The sequence below is a fragment of the Lathamus discolor genome, chromosome 2 (assembly GCF_037157495.1).
Source record: "Lathamus discolor isolate bLatDis1 chromosome 2, bLatDis1.hap1, whole genome shotgun sequence".
Classification (NCBI taxonomy): Eukaryota; Metazoa; Chordata; class Aves; order Psittaciformes; family Psittacidae; genus Lathamus; species Lathamus discolor.
In genome coordinates, this window is record NC_088885.1 from 136,492,955 (window position 1) to 136,515,881 (window position 22,927).

The 22,927-nt window shown below is 46.2% G+C and overlaps 1 protein-coding gene across 5 annotated transcripts; it reads right to left on the minus strand.

Annotated features, from left to right (window-relative positions):
• Nucleotides 1-312: 312 nt before the first annotated feature.
• On the minus strand, nucleotides 313-18,962 carry CCNE2 (cyclin E2). Of its 5 annotated transcripts, none has more exons than XM_065668618.1 (12): nucleotides 18,940-18,962; nucleotides 13,768-13,806; nucleotides 13,563-13,674; nucleotides 13,344-13,403; nucleotides 11,270-11,421; nucleotides 8,227-8,362; nucleotides 5,760-5,906; nucleotides 4,307-4,402; nucleotides 3,393-3,527; nucleotides 2,441-2,552; nucleotides 1,479-1,633; nucleotides 313-1,082 (listed from the first exon to the last, which is right to left on the minus strand). In XM_065668618.1, the coding sequence occupies exons 2-12, from the start codon at nucleotides 13,779-13,781 to the stop codon at nucleotides 981-983; spliced, it is 1,221 nt and encodes a 406-aa protein (XP_065524690.1). In that variant the 5' UTR covers nucleotides 13,782-13,806; nucleotides 18,940-18,962; the 3' UTR covers nucleotides 313-980. The 5 variants fall into 5 exon arrangements, with proteins under 5 accessions (XP_065524690.1, XP_065524688.1, XP_065524693.1 ...); XM_065668616.1 differs by lacking the exon at nucleotides 18,940-18,962 and adding an exon at nucleotides 15,366-15,472; XM_065668621.1 differs by lacking the exon at nucleotides 18,940-18,962 and adding an exon at nucleotides 15,366-15,471 and having other exon boundaries at nucleotides 13,344-13,400.
• Nucleotides 18,963-22,927: the final 3,965 nt, after the last annotated feature.

Genomic DNA, 22,927 nt, shown 5'->3' on the forward strand with positions numbered 1-22,927 from the left:
GAGGCATGCATTTCAAGTTTGCCGAGTTTGATGTGGATGGGGGCACCTGGTGCTCAATGTCCCCTAACCCAGCTCATTGGGTGTGGGGCACAGGGAGGAGCATTGTGCCAGAGGGAGGAGGACCAATACCCACCATTCCCAGTACTGTCCCTTCATCACAGAAGTGATTCAGAGGTAGTGAATATTCCAAGAACACAGTAGTTAATGCTGTTTACAAACACTGATAAAACACAGCACCACAGTTGTTTTAAAACACTGTTCCTAGAACATGAGTGGTCGTAGAGTACCAGCAGCTCACTTTTTCCCATACCCTCTCCAGTTATGTTTATTGTTGTAAAATGGAACTCCTTCCAGGACTGAACTTCTTCCAGTTGAGGTTACGTTTCTGCTTGTACTCTTACCTGAGGTCAGTGAAGCACCAGAACTGAGGTTTAGGGCAGCCCTAAGAGGCCCCCACAACTGGGTCACAGCCTGCTGTGGAGCTGGAGCCTGACAGAGGGTCACTATACTGCACTGCAAGGACAGAGTGGTGCCAGGGGAGGGAACTGCTCCCTAACACCCTGTCAGGCATTAAACTCTGACCTTAGCAAGAAAAGGAAGAAGAACAAGTCAAGACGAGGTAATATGTACAAGCTGTCACTAAGTTCTGCTGTATAAAGCAAGTCTGACATGTAAAGCTGAACAGACAAACTTTGCCATGCAGCCATTTTAAAAAAATTCTTAAAAATCATAAATTAGGAATGGTCAGAGTTGAACTAGGTTGTATGTTGGAAGGGAGCAATGCAGGCCTGGCTCCTGTGGTGGCACAGGGGCTACTGCTCTGCCTAACTCAAGTTTGTAGGACACTGGTCGCAATTTGCATCTGCTGCATCTCTTAGTGCTCAGGTCTCAAACAGCAGTAAGAGCGTGAGTCACCATTAGTGTGGTCTTGTTCTGAAGCACCAAATCCTGTTCTGTGTGTGATGGCTGTTCTCCACATTTCATTTCTTCTCTGTACTTTTGGGAGGGGTGATTATTCCTCCTGTTGACACAGGTGATAACTGACCTGGGGCAGTAGATGGTACTCCACTGTTTACTTCTTCCTGCACAGTGAGGGAGGAAGATGACAGTTAATACCTGTGACATGTCGTATACACTTGCTGCACTAGTACTCAGCAGTACTTCTCACACTGCTAGTAACATTCAAGTAGCCCAGATCTAGGATACTAAAAACCCCAAGGTGCTGTTATACAGTAAAGACTATCATCTCTTAAACACATCACCAGCACTTCAAATCTGTGTTTGTGGCCTGCAAGTGGTACAGTAAAACACATCTGGTTTATGGCATCACCACCCAGGAGCCAGAAGCAAGCACCTGGACACCGCTGACCACACTGGCTGCAGAACCAGGCCAGGCATGAGCAGAGAGGTGCCTGGCTGCAGAAGGGATGTGTAACCTACTCTCAACTGCCTGAACTGCGAGCCCACAAACAACCTACCAGCATGTCCAAGTAATTTGTGTGTGTTTGGATGTTATGTCGATCCTCTACTGCAACCTTCTTGAAGTTCTTCAGCTTCACAGGGGCTTTTTTTGCCACAGCCACAAAGGGAACCATCCATTCAACACACTCCGAAATGCTGTCCCAGTCTAAGCCTAGAGGGCACAATACAATTCTATATTTAGAATTCACAAAGGAGTTGCACAGTGTTCCAGTATGGCCATAAGTTTTAAAACAAATACTGCAGATAAAAATTGGAAACATCCTCCCACAAACTCCTACAACTTCCCTGTGCTCCTTACATACCAGTGTTGCAGCTGAGGATGGTGACCACATCACCATCACATCAGCAAAGCAGCACTGTGGCTTACAGGGAAGGCTCAAGTGCCTTCTCCACTTGAAGGCAAGATTCTGTGTTCAGGAAACACTACACTGCAGTTACAGTCTTTCATGGTTCTTTGGCAACACACCGGCACTGAGCTTAGTTCAGTGGTTTGGGGCTTTTTTTCCGCACTTTGTAAGGGACAGGCTGGTGGGATGAGCACAGAGGTTAACTGAACACTGCTGGCAGGCAGGGGTGGCTGCCTGTTACTTGCATGTGAGGAGAAAAAGTAACCAAATCACTTATAGCTAATGAGCCCCAAACTCACTGGAAGCAGTGAGCACCTCACAGAGCAGTGTCAACCCAAGAGCAAGAAGGATAAATCTGCTCCATTTCTTTAGTGAAGACCATGCTTCTGACAGCATTCCTTCTGAGTCTTTGTAACATCCGAAATAGTGATAGGAAGTGAAATTTGGGGTGGGGAAGATGGGACCCAACGTAGAACAGAACAAACTTTGTGTCTGTGTAGCTTTTGCTTGTTGGCAGCCTGGTAAACCAGTACACTCATAGTGACCTCAGGCACGTAGCAGCTTCCAGAATTCCCCACCTGACACAACCAAGCTTCACAAAGGCTTCTTACCTGAAGCTTTCTTAACAACTTCAACCGAGGTATAGTGGCAGAGTGCTGCAGCAGCAAGTGTTCTGTACTGGAAGTCCAAAGAATTCACATCCAGAATACACAGGTCTAAGAGCTGAGGAAATAGAGTGAGGAAGTAACAGTTACAAACTTCAACAAGATGATACTTCAGCATAACCCTGCCTCAGAAACTGCCCTGCACACTGCGGTCCTCCTACAGCCCCTGCTCTGGAATGTGGCTGATCTTTTTAGCATCTATTGCACCATCTAATTTAGTTTTGGCACCAATGGCAGCTAAAATGGTTTGCATAACTCTGCAAGACCCAGTCTGCACTTTCACCAGTCACGTACAAGACACTTGGCTTGCACAGACTGAAGCACACCTTTAAACTCTCAGGCACAGCTCCAGAAAGGTGTTTTCTCAAATGAAGGTACTACCCAGCAGCTCAGTGAGTTAGCCCAGTCTGCTCTTCAGGAACCTCCCTGAGGCTGGACACAACACATGCCCCTAAAAACTGGAGCACAGTAGCTTCAAACTAGTGTCTGCCTCAGAGACTGCCTCCTGGCAATGACACAACAACTGTTTATACCAGTACTGTCTGTTGCAGTGTTAACTGCCCACAGCCCCTGAGTTATCCCCCTCCTCTCAGAGCTGTTGCCACTGTTTACAGAATGCTGCACTGCACAGCCATTAAAAAGCAAGATGGATTTTTATTTTTCCAGTGTACAGGAAAGTATTTTAAGGGAGTATTGAGCAGGGAGACAAGCAACACACAGGTGCTTGTCCTCAAAACTGAGGATGAAGTTTGCTAGCAGAGTCAAACTTGCACATTACTTAACAAAGTAACAGGCAAGGTGAAACAACAGAAAGCATCCTGAATGGCTCTGGGGGTGCAGTATTCACTTCTGCTGCCGTCACTCCAAAAAGCATCTTCTGACACAGTTCACAACCTACCTGTGCTACCTGAATGAATTTTTCCTGAGAATACTGAGGTAGCAGCACTTTCGGAACATCCTTCAGAGCATCCACTTGAAGATAGAGGTTCAGCCAAGAGACGATTGTCACTGGACAGAGTTCCCATTTTAAAGCCTGTAAACATGAAACAGTTGTGCACCTTAAGCCATGCAAGGACAGTTTCATGCTCTAATCTCTTTTCCCACACCTCTCCTCCAAGTTTGCATAGCTTATTGCACAGATCCTCAAAAGACACTAGAGAGGATGCACAATTTCAAGTACAGGTACTCATTTTAGATGGCAGTCTCACTACCTTGTGACAAGGCTGTGTCACAACCAGCACTAACACATATTCCTACAATTGTGCACCTGGATCTTACGTTATCTTCCCCACTCAGAACTTGGGAAATCAAGAGTATTTCCCCAAGCCCTCAGTCTAACTGCCTGAACCTGCAGCTCTTACCTATTAAAGAAGAGCAAATGCATAAGGAGTGCTTACACTCTCCTTTCCAACACAAGGAGCACAGAGTAGTGTCAGTTCTTCACTTGGCTCTCCTAAAGGCCCCTGCTCCCAGACAGCAAAGGGCCTTGACAAGTGTAGCATATTCCAGTGACAGCCTTCTGGTCTGCCCCACGGCTTTCACACAAACAAGAGAAATCTGTCCTGTCCTAACAGACCAGGACTTCACCTCAGCCAAGGCTTTAGAGATCCACTGCAGACAGAATCATACAATCACAGAATGGTTTGGGCAGGAAAGGACCTTAAGATCATCTAGTTCCAACCCTCTGCCATGCAGTGAAGGTTTTGCAGAAACAAGGACATATAAAACATGTTCCTATTCTAAGCAAGTAATGTTAAAATACAAGGCTTGGCTGGACAGTCAGCCAGCAATTTAAAACAACAAAATTCTTACCTTTAACATAATAAGTTCCATTCTGACAATATCATCTTCACTGCAAGCACCATCAGTGACGTAAGCAAATTCCTGTATTTTAGGAGCGTAGATTTCCTTTAAAAGGAGGGAGAGGAAAGTGAAGGTCAGAGTGCCTTACAATGCTAGGAAAGCTTGAGAAGATGCTGGCAAATACTTTCCAGTCCATATTGACAGTAACATTTCTTATCATATGACAGAATGGTTTGGGTTGGAAAGGATACCAAAGCTCATCTAGTTCACCTGCCACAGGCAGGGACACCATCCACTAGACCTGGTTGCCCAAAGTCCCTTTAGGCACTGGAAGCTGCTCTAAGGTCTTCCCTGAGCCTTCTCTTCTCCAAGCTGAACAAGCCCAGCTCTCTCAGCCTGTCTTCTTTCACTAGAACAATGTTTTCTTTGTTACATGAGGTGACTTGAAAGTCACAGTACAAATTGATACTAAAACCAAGTAGGCTTATTATATGTTATCTGTGGTAAAACACAATAGATTTATTGCAACTCTTTTAGCTCTGGGGGAAATCAACGCTGATCAAGCAATTTTTTTTTTTTTTTTCCACACTGTTTTGTTTATACCACTTTTTACATCAAATGGAATGGCTGAGAAGATAAGCCATCCCAATCCTCCTACAGCACCCTGCTGTGTTAGAAATGGCTTGGTGGGACAAGTCAGATGCAATGTCAGTGCTCATGTAGTCACGTAGATTTATTATTTTAAAAAGGCTAGAAAAAGATGAGAGAAAAACCCCACAGCCACTGTGGCTGCAAAATCCATGGTGCAGGGGTGTGTTACTAAGAGACTTTGGCCACAGAACTGCTTCTCTACCAGTGAGCTCCACTAGCTGGTAGCCTGATGCCCCATGCACTTCCTTAGGATAGACAACTGCGTGTAGGGCACTACCTTGGCTTTAGGTCATGCTAGATCCAGGGGGTGCAAAGTATCGAAACTCAACATCCCAAGTTTTCCTTTCAGCCTATCCTGTCATTCACTATACACAAATGGCTCATAGATGTAGCGCACAACATAATGCATCATCACCATTGCATTCTAAAAGAGAGAAACTCCACTGAATGGGTTTACAGGGATATCAGCCTGATGCACAAGCAGTCTGGGACTTGGGCTCGGCTCTGTTCAAGTCCCACACCCATTCCTGAGGTTGTTTGCCAACTGCTGTATATTTGGAAAACAACAAAACAAAACAAAGCTACTCCAAGCACATTTGCATACCTTTCAAGTTTATGTAGTCTCTTTCCCTCCTGCTGAGGAAAGGGAGATTGACATATGCACAACGTAAGGAAAAGTTTCCCCTTCTGACCTTCAGTGTTGTATGCACACACCAAGTTCAAAAGATTCACAGAAGAAATAAACATGTTATCACTGTCTTTTTAGTTATTCCAAACTTAATATCCTACTCCTTGTAACAGAGCTTCTTACCTCAAGTTTGGAGGCAATGAATAATGAGGTAATTCCTATGAGCTGAAGCATGCTTTTGTTAATGTTCTTCTGTGTCAACATGAATCTATCAAAAAAGTCTTGAGCTAGGTAGAAGGTTTCCCTGTGGAGTGCATACACCTCACATACCTGCAACAATATAAAAAACAATCCAGTTTAATGTTAAAAAGCTCTTGTGTACACACACTGGAGTATTCAAGCCTTAATAGTAAAACACAGCATGCACAGCTTTTATCTTTTGCTCACCCAAGTTATCACCTACCCAGATGCGTTAGCATATAGTGGTTAGTATGGGACTGAAAAAAGTACTTCCTTTGCTCCCACTTGAACAGATTCTGTGATGCCCTAACATACTTCCAAATTATACTTTTTCCAACCTGACTAGCATCTACTTTTCCTAAAAGTGAGTACAAACAACTTTCCACTGAAAGAAGGTGGACTCATCGACAGAGGGAGAACAAAAGAACCCCACTCATGTGCTTGCTTAAGAATACTCTATGCTCACACCTCAATCTGAGTCACATCGCCCCCGTACTCCTCACAGGTCTATCCCAGGGCAGGACCACTAGAACACTTGAATTCCTTGGCTCTGCAGCAAATAACGCTGGAAGCTGCAAGCTCTGCCAGGCGCGCTGCTGGCAGCCCCTCAGGCACACCACAACCTCGCTAAGCAGGAACAGAACTGCAGGAATGGCCATCTGCTCCCTCCAGTTGCAAGGCTCCCCACAGAGAGAACTTCTAATACCCACATTGTATCAATGTGGTTCAGGTGCCAGTACAACAGAAGAGGAAAGGAAACTGCGAGGCCTGGAGATCCTCTGCAGGGGACTACTCTTTCCTCTGACCTCTAACTGTATTTGGGTGGGTTTGCCACAACTCCAGCTCCTCTGCAACTCTGTATCCCTTCCAAAACTAGAAACTAGTTAGATATCCATGAATTACTTATAATCTATGTATGGTCAACGGGAAAGACTATTGCAGAAATAGATCCCAAGAGCTTCATTATTTCACTTGGATACATAGTCAGAACAAACTCTCACTACTACTTATGTTAGGAAGTCCTAACATAAGGCTGAAAGCTCATTAGCAAATTAAAACCCTTCCTGACCATCAAAACTCAACTGGTTGGCAGTAATACCACAGCTCATTCTGTTAGGCCCAATCTAGTATTTGCCAATTGACGCACTACTCTGATACTAGTAACTGCTGCTCCAAACAAGATTTAGAACTAAAGACATACAGAGCAGGCCCACCCATTAATAAATGGCACAATTTCTATGAAAATCTGTTGCCCAAACATCATAAATCTTGCTCGTGTTTAATAGTATCTCAGTTATGATGTTACAGACAACAATGTTAGGAGTTACTGGAGAACTCTTCAAATTGGTGGGATTTTAGTCCACTGTGGCATAGAGAACCACTGAGCTGGGCAACAAGGCCCTTGTTGACATTTCTGTTTGGAAATTGCATGATTGTTTTCCTGAAAGTTTAAGGAAAAAAAAACAATTTAACAGAGGCATGTAAATCACACATTGGAGGAGGCAGTGAAGTACACAGCTGGAACAGTTTTTATATTTGTACTGTATTAAAAAACAAAGGACAGCAGGAGTGCCACTAACACCTATTTCCTTGGAGTACTTGATATGGAATTGGTAAACCTGTAAGATTCCTTCTGCTGATGGGCAAGGACTGCAGGAGTCAAATGTTACTTTTGGCAGTAGAGACTGAATACGCTCAATATAGAGTTCTTGGAAACCCCTCCAGAACATGGCTCTCTAGTTACAACACTAACATTCATTCTCAGAAACTGCCACAACTGAGAGCTTCCATTTTGCTTGACAACTGGAATAGTCTGAAGTAAACCAATTAGATCGGAATATGGATACGGTTTCTTTGTAACCCTTTTCAACCAAGAACCTGTTTGTATCAAGAAAACCCCAGTGTCAGCCACTTTGTTCTGCTCTCTGCATAGGACAGAATGAAAAATTCAGCAACAAGCCACAAAAGTGTCAGGGTCTGACATCTAAGAGCTCTTGACGTAGACAGGGCCAGGGTAATAACTCAAGTCCTCAATCCAAATGTAGTTGTCAAATGGCTTAGATACCATTTAAGATGTAAAGTTAGAGCTCCACAACTAATCTGCCTATGACAATTTTAATGCAGGTGCCTCAAAACTAGATTTCTCCCCTTCCTAGGAAGGAGCGTGGCAAGAGCAGAAAATTAAGTACTACTCCTTACTGCCCTGTGTGGAAGGTTCAGAGTCTGCTGCTAGGGAAGACTGGAATGTAGCTCATCAAGAGGACCAGTAACTTGTAACCGGTCTGCTGGAAACTAGGTTTAGCTTTTGTCATTACTGCACATTTTGCTATTAGATCTTTATGTAAAATCTGTGTTTTTATCTGCCTACTTCCCAGGCATAACACATAGCAAAGTAATTAAAAGAACACACCTCTAAGAGCCAGTCTAACAGTATTGATCTCATGTGAGGTTGCAAACTGGAATGTAGTGATGTGAAATGTTTGCAATGAGCATATTTGTTCTCCTTCTTCAGAATGTTGAGCCAGACGTCTTTGGAATTTCCCCAGCTACAGAATAAAATTACACAAAACATTGTTCAGTATATATATATATACACACCTTCACAAGAGGAGTACAAAACCATTATATATTGTTTATAGATATTCAGGAACAAAATCTCTGCCATTCTAAAAGAACCTCATGGCAATTATAAAACTGCAGGTATACTCTGAATGTGTTACATCACCACAACAGCAGCTTGTCAAAATCATCAGCAAGTCCAGTTGCACAGAATAGCCAACAAAACTGATCATGTGCATCCTGAAGTTACACATACAACCAGTTCCCTATTTTGCCTACTTACGGGTCTGTCCAGAGCACAAGGGACAAGCCAAACCCTCCCCCCCCTTAAGAAAAAACTTACCCCACTCCAAGTACAACAAAGCATACACAAAGCTGTCCAGTTTAGTTTGAGAAGAACATTTACAGATTGTGTTTAAAAGCCATCCCTTCCTTTCCTAGCCTACCTTGAGGCACAGAAACAGGCTACTGTGAGAAAAAATTAGTTCTTTATTGCTAACTTATTACTTATTAGCATTGAAGTCTACTTGGGAAGAAGATTTGTCTGTATGACTAATATGGCTTGGCTTTAATTTGCAATTATTGTTATTATGAATCGATGTGTGTTTTCTCAGATGTACTTCTCATCCCACAGTTACCAAAAGGGACAGCATGTTAATCAATGCAAAGCTGATTTCCTCCTGAAATTTTGGGGTTTGCATATTCACCTTTCCAAGCAGAAGCAGAGACAGAATAAACAGCCCTGATAACTGGTATCACCCACAAATTCTAACTGCATCAGTTCCACTCTGCTGCCACCATATGTTAAAAGCTGGAGAAGTACTTGCTTGTTTAATGCACAAGTTTCCCCATTTAAGAGGACAGGCACCAAGAAATGTATTATGATCTTCCTACAGCAGTTAGAAAAGCAGGAAAAGAGATGGGCGAGAGTAAATGATCCTCTCATTCAGCTAATTGGAAAGGATGGAGTTCAGCTTTACCAGATGCCTAGCGACAAGAGGGAGAACATCAAGCACTAAACTCCTTTCTTGGAGTTCTGCAACTGAACATATCTTGGGGATCCAGGAGTTTCCAACAACTTGCTAAAGCAGTGCATGAGATTTCCTCATCATCATTTTTGTTTAAGTTAAAAAAAACTCAAAACCTACTTTGTACTAAGTTTTCCAACATACTAAAAAATGTGATGTGCTAGGTACAGAGCAGAGCATGCTGCTCTTTGAAGCAGTGTTCAGCAGGCTTGGGAGTAATACTGAGAGAAAAAAACAGCTGAGTTTGAAACTCAGTGAAAGAGACTGCAAGAGACCTATTCGTTTGCACTGAGCCAAAACACCACCATGCTCCTCCCTGTTCTGATCGATTTTTGGCCAGAACATATAAAACCAAAGTGTATCTAGAAAGGTTCTCTTAGAATCATAGAATAGTTAGGGTTGGAAAGGACCTTAAGATCATCCAGTTCCAACCCCCCTGCCATAGGCAGGGACATCTCACACTAAACCATCCCACCCAAGGCTTCATCCAACCTGGCCTTGAACACCGCCAGGGATAGAGCATTCACAACGTCCTTGGGCAACCCATTTCAGTGCCTCACCACCGTTACAGTAAAGAGCTTCCTCTTTATATCAAGTCTAAACTTCCCCTGTTTAAGTTTTAACCCGTTACCCCTTGTCCTGTCACTACAGTCCCTGAAGAAAAGGCCCTCCCCAGCATCCTTGTAAGCCCTCTTCAGGTACTGGAAGGCTGCTATGAGGTCTCCATGCCGCCTTCTCTTCTCCAGGCTGAACAGCCCCAACTTTCTCAGCCATCTTCATATGGGAGGTGCTCCAGTCCCCTGATCATCCTCGTGGCCTCCTCTGGACTTGTTCCAGCAGTTCCATGTCCTTTTTATGTTGAGGACACCAGAACTGCACACAATACTCCAGGTGAGGTCTCACAAGAGCAGAGTAGAGGGGCAGGATCACCTCCTTCGACCTGCTGGTCACGCTCCTTTTGATGCAGCCCAGGATACGGTTGACTTTCTAGGCTGTGAGCGCACACTGAAGCCGGCTCATGTTCATTTTCTCATCGACCAACACCCCCAAGTCCTTCTCTGCAGGGCTGCTCTGAATCTCTTCTCTGACCAGCCTGTAGCTGTGCCTGGGATTGCTCCAATCCAGATGTAGGACCCTGCACTTGTCGTGGTTGAACTTCATAAGGTTGGCATCAGCCCACCTCACAAGCGTGTCAAGGTCCCTCTGGATGGCATCCCTTCCCTCTAGCGTATCAACCAAACTACAAAACTTGGTGTCATCGGAAAACTTACTCTTCAAGTAATACTTCACATTCTGCTTCTCATTCACCTCACAATTTTCCCTAAAGCATTGCAGTGAATTTAACAACCCTTTCACTAACCACCAAGCTGATACAAACTGCTGCCAGTGCACCCATCTCATAACTGAACAGCTAAGAAACTTACAAATGGAAAAATCTGATTCTGTGAGCCAATCTATTCCTCTCCAGAAGGGAAACTTCCTAAAACTGTGACTGCACTGAGCATCTACACTGCATTAGCAACCTACTGCCACAAGTTTATTTGCATATTCGTACATTTTTAAGTTCTTAAAGAAAAATTTGCTTCATATTTTTGCTCACTCAGTTAAGTTTAACTATCATGTGCCTCTTAACTACTCAAGAGTCCCTGGTATTAAGTTACAGAAATTATAAAAGGACAGCTCTAAAAGGCAAAAATTATATGTTTGGTGCCTTTATAAGATCATGGGGACAAAAAACTCCACAACGTGTCTTTTTTAGGACATCAAATTGTTTCTGAGATAGGAGACAAGTAGAAGTACAGGTTGAGTGCTGCTTACTGTTATATAAATACAATACAACAACAGATCTGCATCTGGTAAACTTACTTGAGTTCTGGCAGAGGTGATGGGTTTATGAAGAGGTTTCTGAACCGGTACTTTTTGAACCTGGAGAAGTCAGTGGTTGCTGACTCTTTGTGAGGCGTTTCAATAATTATGCAAGGTGAGATGCCTCCTGTTATCGTGGGCGGCCAACAACTCTGCAACATAAACAAGGTATCTTGTAAATGCTGATTTTACTCTGAGAGCAAGAAAGACAAGAGGTGAATTACAGTAACAACAATGCATGTAATATATTAAGTCTTTTTGGACCACGGCATCAATTCATGTACTGAAACCAAGGACAAAGAGAGCAAACGCAAACAGAGCCTTTTGTAGTCAAGATGGAACATGCATAAATAAATTTGATAAATTTGGGAAACTCAGCTTTGAGGAAGAAACTGTCTTCAGTTTATGAACCTGCAAGTAACCTACCCATTGCTTGAGCTGCTCAGTTACAGTACATAAGGCAAAGGCACTCATTGCTACTAAAACACAGGACATTAGTTTGCTGGTCCTATCTACTTATCTACTCAGAGGGAAAAGAAAGGAGGGTGGAGGTTTTACTGTCTCTCAGTGAAAATTCAGCAACTTATCTTCCAATTAAGCGCTCCAGAGAGGAGCCACCCATCTCAGCTCCAAAGCTAGATACCCACTGAGCAAGCAGCAGCTGTGAACTATCACTCAGCCAAATATGGGATGCAATGACTCAAAAGGAGAAGAGTGCAAAGTTGTTCACATAGAATGCTTCAGAGAAGGCATTCTAGATTACTTCAGTTAACTCTGTAGCTTGCTTCACTAATACTTATTTGGTTGTACATAACCCATACAAGGAAGGAGGTATCAAATGCATGGAGCACATTCAATGCTGTAATGGCTGACAGCCTTCAAAATGGTGACAGAGAGCCTTAATTATGCTCTGTGGAGTTACGGAGGGGGAATCCCACTCCCAAAGAATGGCAACACCTACCCCTGAACATAGAAGCTTTCCCTATATAGCTGTTCTGCAAGGTAAACGACACACAATTCCTTTAGTTTATCTAAACTTATTTGTAGCCAGACTAACAGTGAAGTTACATATTCCAGCAGAATTGATCTTAACAGCACACAGCTACCAAAAATAAAGAAAAAATAAAGAGGAGATCCTGCTCCTTTTCTCCTGTGATCCTCACTGCCCAAGTCCTTCCTTTGTTAGCTTTGATGATTGTGAGACCCTCTGCTGGGTTGATTCAGCTCACTAACCTGGCAGAACATTAACTTATTTTGCAGTGCCATATTAGCAAGTTGAACCTGCACACTGCTCCATTTAAGGAGAACCAAAAATGAAGCAGGACATAGGATGGAGTACATGGACAGTTATCAAGGAAGGAAAGACAGGGGATCAGGATTTCCCCTGTTCAGCAAAAGCCAAGTTGTGACACACAGTTTCACTCCAAGTATAGCTGATGTAGTTACACAGCATTTTTCCCCTACACAAAAGGTTGCAAAGGCAACTTCACAATCATAAGAGTTTTGCTTCATCATAGCCGTTAGTCTCATCTGCTTTACAAAAGGATAATTGCAAACAAAACTTGTTTGAAAAAGAAAGTTATTTTACTAAATAAATATTTTAGTGCCTCACTTGGTTTAGGAGTAGCCCATGTTAGTTAAAACAGATTCCTAAACTGATTTAAATAATCAGAAGAATGGCTAAATGAAAGAGGGCCTGAGTGGCTATGTGTCTTCTTCACTAAATGGTTGTGAAACCACACCTTAAGTTAAAACAAGTGCCATGATCTTGTTTAGACTTGCCTCTTAAGCCTCACTGCTCTGCATATGGAATTATTCTGAAATATCTGGGTTTATTCCTAACCTAACCTTAGTGGTTTCCAAATCAAAGGATGCTTTATCTGCAACAAAGCCATGCACAAAACTCAAAAACATATGAAAACATGCTAAGGTGCTGTGCTCCCATAGCTCTTAATATCTAAAAGCAGAAACTTCCCCTATTCAATGTTTTCTAGTGTGGAAAGACTTCATACCCACCAGCATAAACCATTTGGACCCCTCACTTATTTTGGACTGGTATTCAAGACAGCATTACCTTAATCTCATATTGATGTTTTTTAGCAATTTTCCCATCTTCTCTTTTCTTAATCTCCTGCTGGGAAAAGACACACATGTCAATTCATTGACAATGACCAGCATACCCATTCCTAAAGCTAAAGCAAACGGTTGCTACTTCTGCCCCACTTTCTAACTCAGCAAAGATTCTCCCGTCCAAACACACTGGAGAACTTTTCCAGTTGCCCAAACTGATCACCTCTGCTGTTCTCTTTTTTCTCGTCTGGAGATGTTCTAACGCCTGCAGTTCCTGCGGAGACTCTTCTTGACATGACAGTGGTAGCTGCTGCTGCTTGGCTTGCAAACGGCTACTACAAAGAGCAAAAAGACATAAGGAATTAAGAGAGCAGCAGTTGATAGATGAACACAGATAAGCTGGGTGTATTACAATGCTAACAGCTTACCTACGTCTTGACATCTTCTTTGGGTTGTAAGATCTCTACCTGTGGATCAAAGGAATAATGTAAGCCCAGTTAATATATCCTCCAGAAGTTAGGACCAACTTCTGTACTTTGTGTTGCAAGATTCATCACAAAGAGCAGCATGGTTTACACAACTGAAACAGAAGCACAACTAATTTACCGGTGTGAGGAAAGCCTAAGGTATATAATCACACGCAGCTCCATGTCCTGCTGGCGGTTTCACTGCTGAAGTGGGTTACACAGGGATGCCTACTATGCCATCAGCCAGTTTTGCTCGGGCGAGTTGGGCTTGTATGGCCCAGGCAGGGAGTGAGGGAGGGAAGCTGTGAAGGGTCATTTCCCACTCTAGAGAATGTGGAGGGATCCCTAGGACTACGGCTTCCAGGGCCCTTACACCCTGCACACTATAGCCACCGGGCACCCACTCACCCACCCCTGCCGGTGCAGCAGCTCTCCCGGGGGGGCGATTTCTCCGCGGGCCCCCCACACCTGCCGGGATGGGCCGTGCCGTGCCCGGCAGCCCGCGCTCCCGCCGCGCCGGTTCCGCGCCAATTTGCAGAGAGCGGGGAGGCGGCGGCCTGCGCCGCGCCGTGCAGAGCCGGGCCGGGGCCGCCTCGGCCAGCCCCGGGGCGCGGCGGGGGTCCGGCGGGGATGGGCGCACCGCCGCTGCCCGCGCTCGCTCTCCCTCCAGGAGGGGTCGAGCCGCCGCCTGCCCCTCTCCCGCCGCAGCCGCTGAGGGGACGCGTGAAGGGGCAAGACCGCGGCTCCCCCGCGCTCCCGCCTTGCTGCGAGCGAGGCTCCCTCCAAAACCTGAGGGGAAGTGGGGGGGGGGGGGGGGGCCGCCGAGACGGCACCCCGGTACTCGGCGACACCCTCCTCCGGAGGGGAACACCGCAGGGACCGGGGACCGCGATGGGGGTGCCCCCACCAGGCACTCTTCTCGCCAAGCTGCTGTACCGAGAGCTAGGGCCGAGGAGAGCCGGGACCCGCCGGGCCAGGGTGAGGACGGGAGGCGCGGGCCAGCAGTCGGGGTCAGCCCGCCAAGCGGCTCGGCCGGCTTCCCCGCCCCCACCGCTCCCGTCTCCCTCCAAAACCAGCATCCCGCGCTCCGCCACCCCCCACAGGGCTCTCCCGCCGCTGCGGGGTGGGGGGTGACGGGATGGAGGCGATGGCGGGCTCCCGCCGGCACCCCGGCCCGCCGCGCTGCCTCCCGCCGGCGTTGCCCGCCCAGGGCCGTCGCCCCTCACAGCGGCGATCACTACCCCGGGAGGGAGGGCACGACGGGGCCGGATGGTGCCGCGAGCGGACACCCACCCCCACGCTCTCCTCAGCTGCTCTCCTTCCAGAACGGTGAAGGGCGAGCAGCCCGCTCCCCTCACACCGGCACTGCCGGTGCCGGTGCCGGTACCGCCACCGCACCTTCCATCAGCACCACCGCAACCTCCACCACCATCCTTACCGTCGTTAACCACCGCTACCCCTATCATCACCCCCACTGCCACCACGGCCGGCGACCGTCCCGTCCCGTCCCGTCCCGTCCCGTCCCGTCCCGTCCCGTCCCGTCCGCTGCCCTAACACACCTTCCACTGCTACCGCCCAGGCCGCGCTGCTCAGCTGGCGCCGGCGCCAAGTCCCTATATACCGCGGCCGGGCCCGCGCTGCGCATGTGCAAGGGCGGCAGACAGCTCCCCCGCCCGCCGCCCTCGCCCCGCTCTCCCCAGCACCGCCCCTTCGCGGCGGTGCCGCCCCGGGCCAGGGCTGTTCCCTTCACAGCCCCCGTCGCCGTGAAGGGACACCCCGCGCCCCGACCCAGCTCCCTCGGCGGAAGCGCCCCAGGACAATGGCGGGCAGCCTCTGCAGGAGGGCTGTCACCGCTGCCGCCGCGCAGGGAGAGCCGCCCCGCTGCCCCTCGCCCCCCGCGGGACGCCCCCAGCACCGCCACCCCGCTCCGCTGCAGCGGGCCCGGGCTCCGCGCCGCGGGGGGAAGCTCCGCCGGCAGCCTCAGGCGCCCCGCACGCCGCCCGCCCCGGGGCGGGGCCGCCGCCCGTTCCAGCCAATGGGAGCGCGCGGCCCCGCGACAACGTGCAGCGGGCGGCGGAATGTAAACACGGCCCCGCCGCGCGCCCCGCCCCGCCCCGCTCCCGCCGCGGCCTGAGCGCCGGCCGGCTCCGCGCGCCGGTGGCAGCGCCGTCCTCCCTGCGGCACCAGCCCCCTGACCCACCCGCACCCCGTACATATAATACATGTGTACGTATATAAACCCACATTACCTCAAAAGCAAACAGGCCGGGTGCTTAGCACTGCTTTGAGCACACGCTTTTCTTTAGAACACCCATGTCAGGGCACAGGTCCTCACCTCAGCACCCAGCCCCTGCAGCCATTTTGCTGATGGCAAACTGGGTGCCTTCCCTCTCCCCTCTGGCAGCGCAGAGCACACGTGCTGCAAAGCAGCATGAAGAGAAGCCGCAGCTGCCTTCAGGTAAATCCACATCAGCTTTTTTTCACTTCTGCTTTTTCTTTTCCCAAGTGTAGCGCTATTAAGGAGTAAACATGAGTTTTACCTCCAAATATGTATTCTGGTAATTAAGCATGATAATCAGGTTTTGGTGCTCACCTTCTCATTTTCAAGTGCAAAAGAAAAGGCAGCACAGCCCACCAAACACAGATGTTACAGTAGGGTGGCTAACTGCAGTTTAACAGGTCACAAGTTGTGGGCAGCAAGGGCCATCTCTCAGCGGCGGGTGCTTACGGCACCTGACGGTCCAGGGACAACAATTCCTGCAAACTTCAAGTGAAACAGCATGCACAACGAACGGGCAAGATGGGCAATTGCAGCCACCTGGTCTTGTCTGCACTGCAAAATGCCCATTCCAGTTCTTACCATGAAGGAATCTGTTAGCTGTGGCTCAAAATGGGTGTAGAGAAACACCACAAATCACTGCCACTTCTAAAGAATCTCTGTCAACTCTATACTGCACCAGCTCATTTCAAGAGATCTAGCTAATGTCATAGTCCTGGATGCCTGAAGCAGACATGCAGGTAGCTCTGTTAGTTGATCTCCGTTGAAGTCCACCAGCAAGATACATCCTGCTCCCTGGAAGTGCATCTCCCACTACACTGACTGCAGGGAATGGGCAAACTTGACCTAAATCTAACTACGGGCCCTCAGGCCTAGTTGCTGAAGTTGAAACCCTGCCATAGCCAACTTATAAAAAGAATTGGAGCTTCACCAAGGGGCTAGCAAGGGTGAAGAGACAAAGTATCCTTTCCCCTAAAAACTCTCTAGCCTTCCCAGATGTTAAATTCTGGTTTGGTGGCAGCAGCACAGCAGTTTTGGTGCGTGAGGAATAAATTTTATGGCATGCTGTGAAAGGAGAATGCTGCAAAGGGAATACTAGCTAAAAATTGAATGGACCAGGTCTGCCATAATCAGGCCTCAGCACAAAGACTGTATGTATCCTGCTCATTTCACCACACCTTTTGATGTGAGCTGCTGCAGGTCGCGTGCCACCGTATTTGTGGTTTTGCCTCAGCAGTGGGAAACGCACCAGGTCCCACGGGCACACTCCTGCCAGCAGCTTCTCCCATAAATTTTCAGCAGTACAGAAAAACCCGCAGAAGCCAATGTGTAATAAAATCCTGCTGAAGACAATGAAATTATGATCTTAATGCAAGCGAATGAGCTGACCTTTTGATGTGGCAGTAACACTGAAGTGACTTAGTCCACACTGGGACACTTCCAAGTGAGCTAACACACAGTGCATCCCCTTTCATTATGTGCCTGCCTTCTTGGGGGGATGAGTGTAAAAGGGAGAAGATTTAAGCTTCTAAAAATGCACTACAACTGGTAAGCACTATTTGTGCTAGGATCTGGCAAGTCCTTTTAGATTAGTTTAGTGGCTTTCTTTTTTCTCTTTTATTCCACCACTACCCCCCACCCCCCCCCCCCCCCCAATTATCACTTCTAGATATGCTCCAGAGAAGGCGTGAACCCCATTGGAAAGGTGTGAATGACAGGGCATTCCTTACAAGCTTATAAAGCTAAGGTTGCTTTTCGTGGTTATCCTTTTATGGATCCTTTTGGAAGACCCCAGAATCTGTCAGAATCTACCTCTGAAGCTGTGAGGGTTGTCCAGTTACTGAGTGTGCTTCGTATTGTCCTTCTCCCAGAGCTTCCTAATCCATCTGGTTATTCCCAAAGAAAGGATCAGTATTCCATTATAAATGTTTGCACATAGCTCCACTGTGTTCCAGGCACAAAATAACATAGGATACTGCCCCCTGTATTCCTACCTTGTTGCAGTAAATATTTCACTATGGTCATTCACCTGTGCTGCTGCTAGGCTCTGTCCTTTTGAGCCACAACCACGTTGTCAAAGCTGTTCTATAACTAAGGGAAAGGCCTGCTACAGGACTCTGGTGTGGATGAACCCATTGTTTTTAAGAGAAGTTTTAAGCTTATTTATTGCAGAATGGCTCCAGCTCTATATCCCAAGACGAGTACCATTAAAGCTTTATACCCCTCCTAAAGGAAAATCCTTTGGTAGGAAGTTGCACCCTTCCCAAACTGTAATGGTTTTTAACATTGAACAGCATGGGATAACTTGAAACCCCAAGGATTCAAAACCCTTGTTGTCTATTAGAACCTATAATATTCTATTACCTTCCTGCTGTTGCATTTCAGAGACTTTTTCAAATAAGGCATAATCTAGTTTAAAATGCATTAAGGAATATTTTTAAGACCTGACAAGATTGACTTATTTTGTGTGTTGCTATTTTTTCTCTGATTTGGTGGAGACAGAGTCCATATTACGGTTATTAAGAATCTAATAGTTAAAATACAACACAGAGTGAACCTGTTGATCATAAGCATGTGAACATGTCTTTCTAAGCTCAATACCAACAAGAGAGAGCATGGGCAACAACCAGCTGTTGATGAGAAGCCTATATGACAATCAGATCAGGTTAAGACAACCAGTACTGAGAGCTATTTTTATAGCAAAAGAAGAAAACTCAAGTAGAGATCAGAAGTTAATTTCCAGAGCCAGACCTACAACAGCATAGTGTGATACAAGGATTTGCTCTTTGACTTGAATTTTTCAAGACATGCTTTTGAAGGGGAAGGGAGAAGCAAAAGGCATGAGAGTTACCAACCTTTTAAACCCATATTCAGAAGTAGATGCCATCACTTCCTAGCAAACCAGCCAATTGCATCCTTCTGGATCTTGTTAGAAGCCTTGCTTTTTCTTCTTTCTCAGCAGCAAGAAGTTTGGAATAAACATTTCTCATCCTGAAAGTCCTTTTACACGGAAGATGTTCTATCCATCTCTTGTCAGAAACCTATATCCTTTCTTGTACATTTAAACACCCACCTTCAACACCCCAAAGTGCAACACCTTTAAAGTACAATCCTTATGATTGATTTGCTGAACAAAGCCCAGTAAGGACAGGATCTCTGCAGTGGGAAGGAGCACCTGTAACTAATATCCAAGCACTTATCTATCTTCACCTACCACTGTGTTGTAGCTCCCATCTATAGCTCAAAGAAGTAACAAGATGCACCTTCCTCATGCTTTCTAGTGTTGCTTCTCCACTGGGCTGTAAAATGTGTCACCTTTTGGACCAGGAGATACATAGGTAGGGGAAAAGAAGGAATCTCCTTTCACAGGAAAGAGCCATGTAGGACACAAGTAGGACAATAATACAGTACTTTTTTTTAACCAAAACAGATTAACTTATCTTTACCATGACCTCCTAGGGTGGGCAGCATGGTAGAAGACACTTCTTCTCCCTGCTCCCAGGAAAAGCAAGTGACTGTAGAGAAAAACCCTCTTCTACCTGGCTCAGCCCTGGGCCTATGAGTGTATGCGGTTCCTCATTCAGGTGACTCACATCACCTCATCAAACCTACATTTGCTAGGCCCAGGGCTCAGAACTTTCTCTTCCAGGCACGCAAAGAGGTGAAAAGCATTTATGCTGATGCTGCAGCTTCTAAGAACTGTAGCAAAAACCTTTTCAACAGTTTTCTAATGCAACCTTTTCAACACCTTTCCAACACCTGTGGACTAAGACAACTCTCCATAGACCAAATCTTCTCTATGTTTAAAGCACATTATGGATCTCTCCAAAGGAAAAGGTTATATGCAAGAGATAAAAGCCCATATCCAAATGCCCACCACTAGTAAAGATGTGTGTCCTAATTCAGCTGTTTGGTGGTTTGTCACCAGCAAAATCTTCTCTCTCCTCCCTATTTAATACACATCTGTCTCCTATCCTCAGCCTCACACCACCAACAAAGAACTAGAGCTGAAATTCACTGCTGGGAGAAGACAAGGGGATATCTCTGCCCATGTCAGTCCCCCCTTTCTTAATCATGATCTTTAATCACCTTGCAAGAATTGACAGCTGCTGGCCTTTACCTACCTACCCCAAAAGCCCGAAGCCTCCCTCCTCTTTCTCACTTCTTTTTCCCTCTACTGATTCTCTGCAGAGCCCAGTTTCAGGAAATCTGTGATTCTTTCAGCACTCAGGCTGATTTTTAGGCATAATTATATTTCTTATTATATTGCCTGACTTGGTCATCTTGCTTGGAGACAATAATGTGTGCAATCCAGGACAAAGTACAGACTTACGGCACAGCCCATGTCTGCAAGCTGAGATGTGAATTCTGCTCCTGGCCACTAGCCTAGTTTTGTTAGTCTTATCTGGGTTTTCTCTTTTGGCTATTATTCTTTTTCTTTAGCTTGCCTGTGAAATTACAGTATATTTATCTGCCTTCTTAAGGTATTTGAGTGTTTCACCTATCAATCTGTCCACAAAACTTTGTTAAAGTCAAGAGACTTTAACTTCTGAAGTGTTAGTTAACAGCAGTAGCTCCAGGACAGTATTTTCATGAAGAAAAACCCTGGCTAGGAAATAAATTTTGTACACGTCCTGTTAAGCGTCAGTTCAGTCCCATTTATTCTAGACTGATCTATCATGACCACGTTATGGGAACAATGGTGCTACAGCAGCACCAGCCTGTTCTTTTGATGAGTCATATCTACATGTGTCAAAAGCCTGAATGCTGCTTGTAAGCATCACTCAGTAACGGAGGTGACAACATCTTGTGGTTATAAACAGGCACCAAAAGCAGTCAGTGAGACAAAGAAAGCAGGTACTGAGCAACTCAATGAGGAAACAGTGCCTCCATCAGTGCTAAGTATCAGAGAGAGCAGTAATTAATATGCTAGCTTCATCAGAGATGTACAACGATTTATATATACAGGAAAACTAGAATGTAAAGTGAGAACTGAAATCAATATGGTTACATTGATATGACCCTTTGCATGAATGTTTTCACTTTGGCACAAGGAAGTTTAAGAAACACTAGCTCATGATGTTTTGGAGAGTGTTCAACCTAAATTTAAAAAGCTGTGTTAAGTCTGATCTGAGCACCCCCAAGAGGAATGCTATCAGCACAGCTATGTTAGGTTATCTGTATGGGTATGATTGTACAGGCAAATGTTCTCCTGAAGAATATTGTACAGCTCTTGGCATAGACATGCTGCTTTGATAAATGTACAGGTCACACAATCTGCATCTGAAAGGGAAAGGTTGTACTCAGTGCTTGCTCTGGGAAGATGGATGCTTTGTTGCACAAATTCCTTTTCATCGCTGTCAGTTACATAGATCATTTTGTCACCTGGTTTGTTCCATGGGTGAGAATCGAGTCAGGGGCTACTTGCAACTGCTCAGCCCATACAAGTCCATGGGGCCCAGCAGCCTGCATCCAACATGCTGAGAGAGCTGGCTGATGTCCTTGCAAGGTCACCCTCTATTATCTTTGAAATGCCACAGAAACCAAGGAACCCTGATAACCAGAGGGGGGGAAAAAAAATCACATAGTTCCAGAAAAAGGCAAAAGAACAACCAGAAGGCCGCTGAGCCTATTTCATACATTTAAGTGAAATTCCTGACATTTCAGCTTGCACCCATTGTCTTTTGTCCTTTCGCTGGGCAGCACTATAGGAAGAGTCTGGCTCTGTGTTCTTTATCACCCTCGTCAGGTGTTTATACACCTTGACAAGATCCAGCCCCATCCCTGAGCCTTTTCTTCTCCAGCCTAAAAGGTCACAGCTCCCAGCCTCTCCCCATTATTTCAGTCTTCAATCAAATTACCATCTCCCCGGCCTCTTGCTGGATAGACTGCAGTATTTCCACATCTCTCTCATACTGGGGAGCTCAGCACTGGACACAGCATTCACATGTCTCAGCGACCCAGAGCAGAGGGGAAGGATCACCTCCCTCCACCTGCTGGCAACACTCTTCCTAATGCAGCCCATGAATCTTTTAGTATTCGAGGCCACAAGGGTGCACTGATGGCTCATGGTCTACTTGGTGTCCTCCAGGACCCCCAAGGCCTTTTTTGCCAGGGCACTTTCCAGCCAGTTTGCCTGGTACCTTGGTACCCTCCAGGTGCACAACTCCATATTTCCCTTTGCTGAACTCCCTGCAGTTCCTTTCAGCCCATTTCTGCAGTCTGTTAAAGTCCTTCTGAATGGCAGCACAGCCCCTTGGTATATAAAGAACTTCTACTACCTCCTGCAGTCTTGGTGATTGCACACTCTGCACCATGACCCAGGTCATAAATGAAGGTTTTTAACAGTGCAAGATCCAATATTGATAGGGTATACCAGAAGCAACTGGCCTTCAGCTAGGCTTTATGCCACTGATCAAAACCCTTTGAACACAGCAGTTCAGCCAGTTCTCAATGCACCTGCACACCATCTACTTACATGGTCTATAACTCATCAGTTTGGGGGATGCTATGGGGGATACTTGAAAGCCTTGCTTAAGTCAAGACAAACAACATCCGCTACTCTCCCCTCAATCACTGAGCCAGTCATCTAATTGTAGAAGGCTATCGCGCATGCTTTCCCCTGCATTAATCCATTCGGGCTACTCCTCATCACCTTCTTATTCACCCTTGGAAATGGTTTCCAGAACTATTTGCTCCATCACCTTCCCAGAGACCAAAGTGAAGCCAACTGTCTTTTAGTTCCCCCTCTTCTTCTTGTCCTTTGCAGATAGGAAGGACATTTGCTTTCTTCCACCCCTCAGGAATCCTGTTCATTGCTATAACCTTTAAGATAATTGAAAA